Below are 3,808 nucleotides of genomic sequence, written 5' to 3' on the forward strand. Positions count from 1 at the left end.
CCTTTCAAATTGATTACGTGGCCTATCGGCGTATGGCCACTTCAAGTTTATAACATTTATTCGCTATTGCGTTGTGCCTTAGGCACTTGTTGTGCGGTAAGTACCTTTGGAAACTCGAAGATCTCATTGATGCAATCGCGACCGTTCCAATATAATAAAGAATATTTTCTACATTGATATTGCAACGTTCTAAAGTACATTCTGGTATAGCAAATATGAGACTATGAGAATATAAAGATTTTACATTTCCCATTCTTGATAACGTATATGGTGTAACGCTTTTACCAGATGTAATAACACTTTAGATGAGTTATTAATCAATACGATTATAAGTCGTTGAAAAATTCTAAGAATAAGAAAGATTTGTTTTTAAAATTTTATGATTCATGTGTATGTTTTTTCTTAATCATGTGAAAAATGATACGATCCTTTTCGAGAAATATTATAGAAAGCATGCACTATACATTACTTATTTTATGATTCCATCATAACAATATGTGAAACAAAATAATTAATTCGTTAGGTTACAGAATGTCATAAAATAATAATTAGATAAATATAATTAACTTTTTGCTGTACTTTTTTATGTGTTTTGTATTTTGACGCGAAGAAATTTTCTATTTACACAAGTTTTGTTACACATTTATTATTTGGTAATTATTTACATTAACGGACACCTCACCAATGACGTTGACCTTGACATATGTTGTCAAAGACATGACCCTGAGTAACTTTTCCTTATAACTTAATCGGCGGTCACTGTTTATTAAAAAGTTATAAACAAAAGAAGTTTGAGAAATTTGCCACTTTGTGTCAGTGCTAAAGAAAGTAATTAATATATAACGCGATGCAAGATCCACCCCACAATTATTGTGTGGATGGGAAAGTGTATATGTGGACGCGTAAGATTCCGCCCCCTCTACGGGGGGGCTCCACTTCCGAAAGGTATAACCTAACCCAAACCAAAATCCAGTTTTAAATCAGAAATAGGTTTGGGTTAGGTTATATCTTCCGAAAGCGGAGCCCCCTTAGGGGGGGGGGGGGGGGGGGAAGGGGAACCNGGGGAGGGGGAAGCGGAACCCATTGCGCCCACGCATGCACTTTGCAAGACGAAGAATTTGAACAATTAAACCAGACTGATCAAAATACGCACATCATCATTTTTGCATTTAATTTTGTTCTTATCGTATAATTTGATTGTTAACTTTTTAATAAATAACGAGCGATGGCTAAAACCTTTTGGAGGTTACTCAGGGTCATGACCTTTACAACATATGCCAAGGTCAAGGTCGTTGGAGCTGGGTCCGTTATTATGCACTTTTACAAATTTCTCTAATAATCTTTCTCTATCTATTGTTTCAAATGCTCTGTTATAATACAATTATCTTCCAAATACGTTTTAATTTGCTTTTTAACTACTAATTCTAACACTTTTTCAAATATTGGTAACATATTTATAGGCCTAAATTCACTTGCTTTTCTAGCTTTCTCTACTTTTGGAATCGGTATTATTGTAGACGTTTTCCAACCTTATGGACAGCAACCTTCCTTCAAAAATTATTTATTATATCAACAAATTCCTCTTTTATAACGCAAAATACTGCCTTTAATATATCGCTAGTTATTCCCTCCTCTGTACCTTTCTTTTTCGGTAGTCCCATAACAATTTCCTGTAAATGCTCTATACCCAGCTAACCATTTGCTTGCGGATTGTTAACAAACGGCAAACAATCCTTAGAAATAAGATATATTTTTTTGAGCACAAAACATCATGTTTGGAGAAATGTATCAACAGAATCTAGCTGTGATCTTGCTTTCCATGGAGATATACATGGGCTGTACTGACATAGTGTAGAATGTTGACTCTTTGACGATTGCTCGGTGTGCTGAAGATCATATGGTTCCGCATTTATGCCAATAGTTTAATTGACGATTACGTCTCTGCTCTGAACAATTATCTGAAAATTGACAACACAAAAGAGCGCGACATTATGCGAAAACATACTTTCATAGGAAGGATTCTTTGCAGTCCCATACTGGCCTTTTCATACTTTAGTTGTATAATGTATGCTACAATTCCTTTTTTGGAGTACAATCAAGGTAATCGGAGTTACATAACGGATAAAGATATTATATTGAAGTACGCAATGCCATCCAAATGCGCTCTTGAATATTTTAATTTTCCGACAAGCATGTATAAAATCGCCTCTCTCGTCGAAACTCTTGGAATGATGCTAACAACTACAGCTAATCTGGGTAATATTTACCAAGATATTTTTTTGTGGGTATTTTGTGTCGTGTCCATATCACTTGGAAACAAGAAATTTTTATTGAAAAATATATTATTCTACATATTGTTACGTCCGGTGACACGATTACGATAACTACGGTCCCCTATTTGAAAGGTCGTTTCTGCAAGCATTTTTGAAGAGAAACACGAGAAAAACAGTAAAAAAATTTTCCGACCAATAGTTTTCGAGATATATCACTTTAAAGTATTGGACATGATAATAAAACGTTACAAAACTGACCCAATGACCTTGACCTGACATATGTTGTGAAGATTATTGTCGCGAGTATCTTCCATGTGTAGCTTAGAATCGTATGTACTACCAATGTCTTCCGTTGTTTACGTTTTTTCGAATCTAACCCAATTCATCTCCCACCCACACAACAATTGTGGGGTGGACCTCGCTTCGCGTTGTAAAGTACATGCGTGGACACAGTGGGTTACGTCCCCCCTACGAAGGGGCTCCACTTCCGAAAGATATAACCTAACCCAAACCTATTTCTGATTTAAAACTAAAATTTGGTTTGGGTTACGTTATACAACCCAAACCAAATTTTCGTTTCGAATTAAACTTTAATTTTAAGGCTCCTGAGTAGTCGCCGCGGCCATATTGGAATGATGACGTCAGAAGCGAGAAATGATACGCTGAGAATTCTTGCGTGCCATTTTTTAATGAAAAGATATTTTAAAGAAACAAGACTACAGATCGCTTTAGTATACTCGTAAAATTGTCCGAAAACTAAGCTTTTCCTTTGATAATTAATAAATAACCGTAAAATGAGTGTTAAAGTAAGCCTATTCATACGGGAAAACATGTAGTTTAACAGCTGTCGAAAGAAGTGGAAAATGTTCTTTTTACATAATACTTCTCTTGCTAAGCTTAGTTTTCGGACAATTTTATAAGTTTCACGAATTCGTTACACATCACAAAACTATGTTATGCCTCCGGAGAGGCACGGTAGTTAGGATTGTTTGCCGGAAGGAATTTGGGAATTCGGGCTCCGCCCGAGTAACTCACTGATTTTATTATAAATAAAAATGACACCTTTGTATTCGGAATAAATATATATATATCTGTTTTATTTGTAACTTGGCTTAATTACATAGTTCCCGCACGTCACTCGCGTCGCGTCACTTTTCACGCCTCATAGTTCATCGATTTGCAACGTGAGGCGCTGCATAAAAATTCTGACATGTGGGTAACATGCTGGTAACTTGTAACTAACATATAACATATATATAGTAAATATCTTTTATATATCTTTTATATAGTGTAGTACTCTATTAGAAGAAGCGCTTCGCTCGGTCAACGTTCGTAACGTGATCTGTATTCGCGTTACACGTCTTAAACGAGCAATGTCTTATCGTATAAAATAATATATCTCTAAAATAATATATATCTAGTAATTCGTATATAGCTTTTTCGGGCTATAACAACTAGCATAAAGCGAATAATTACGAAATGGCACGCAAGAATAATTTGGGCTGTCAAAACGTCACTTTTCACGCCTCATAGTT

The 3,808-nt window shown here is 35.4% G+C and overlaps 1 protein-coding gene across 1 annotated transcript in view; it reads left to right on the forward strand.

Moving 5' to 3' along the window:
* Positions 1–3: 3 nt before the first annotated feature.
* LOC115241481 (odorant receptor 13a-like) overlaps positions 4–3,808 on the forward strand; it is a gene marked incomplete at its 5' end in the record, with an annotated part of 14,479 nt that continues 10,674 nt past the window's right edge. Inside the window, 3 exon segments of the mRNA XM_029817248.1 lie at positions 4–96; positions 1,796–1,872; positions 1,874–2,256. Coding sequence (XP_029673108.1) covers positions 4–96; positions 1,796–1,872; positions 1,874–2,256 — 553 coding nt within the window.

The sequence above is a fragment of the Formica exsecta genome, unplaced genomic scaffold, assembly GCF_003651465.1.
Source record: "Formica exsecta isolate Colony F162 unplaced genomic scaffold, ASM365146v1 scaffold498, whole genome shotgun sequence".
Lineage (NCBI taxonomy): Eukaryota > Metazoa > Arthropoda > Insecta > Hymenoptera > Formicidae > Formica > Formica exsecta.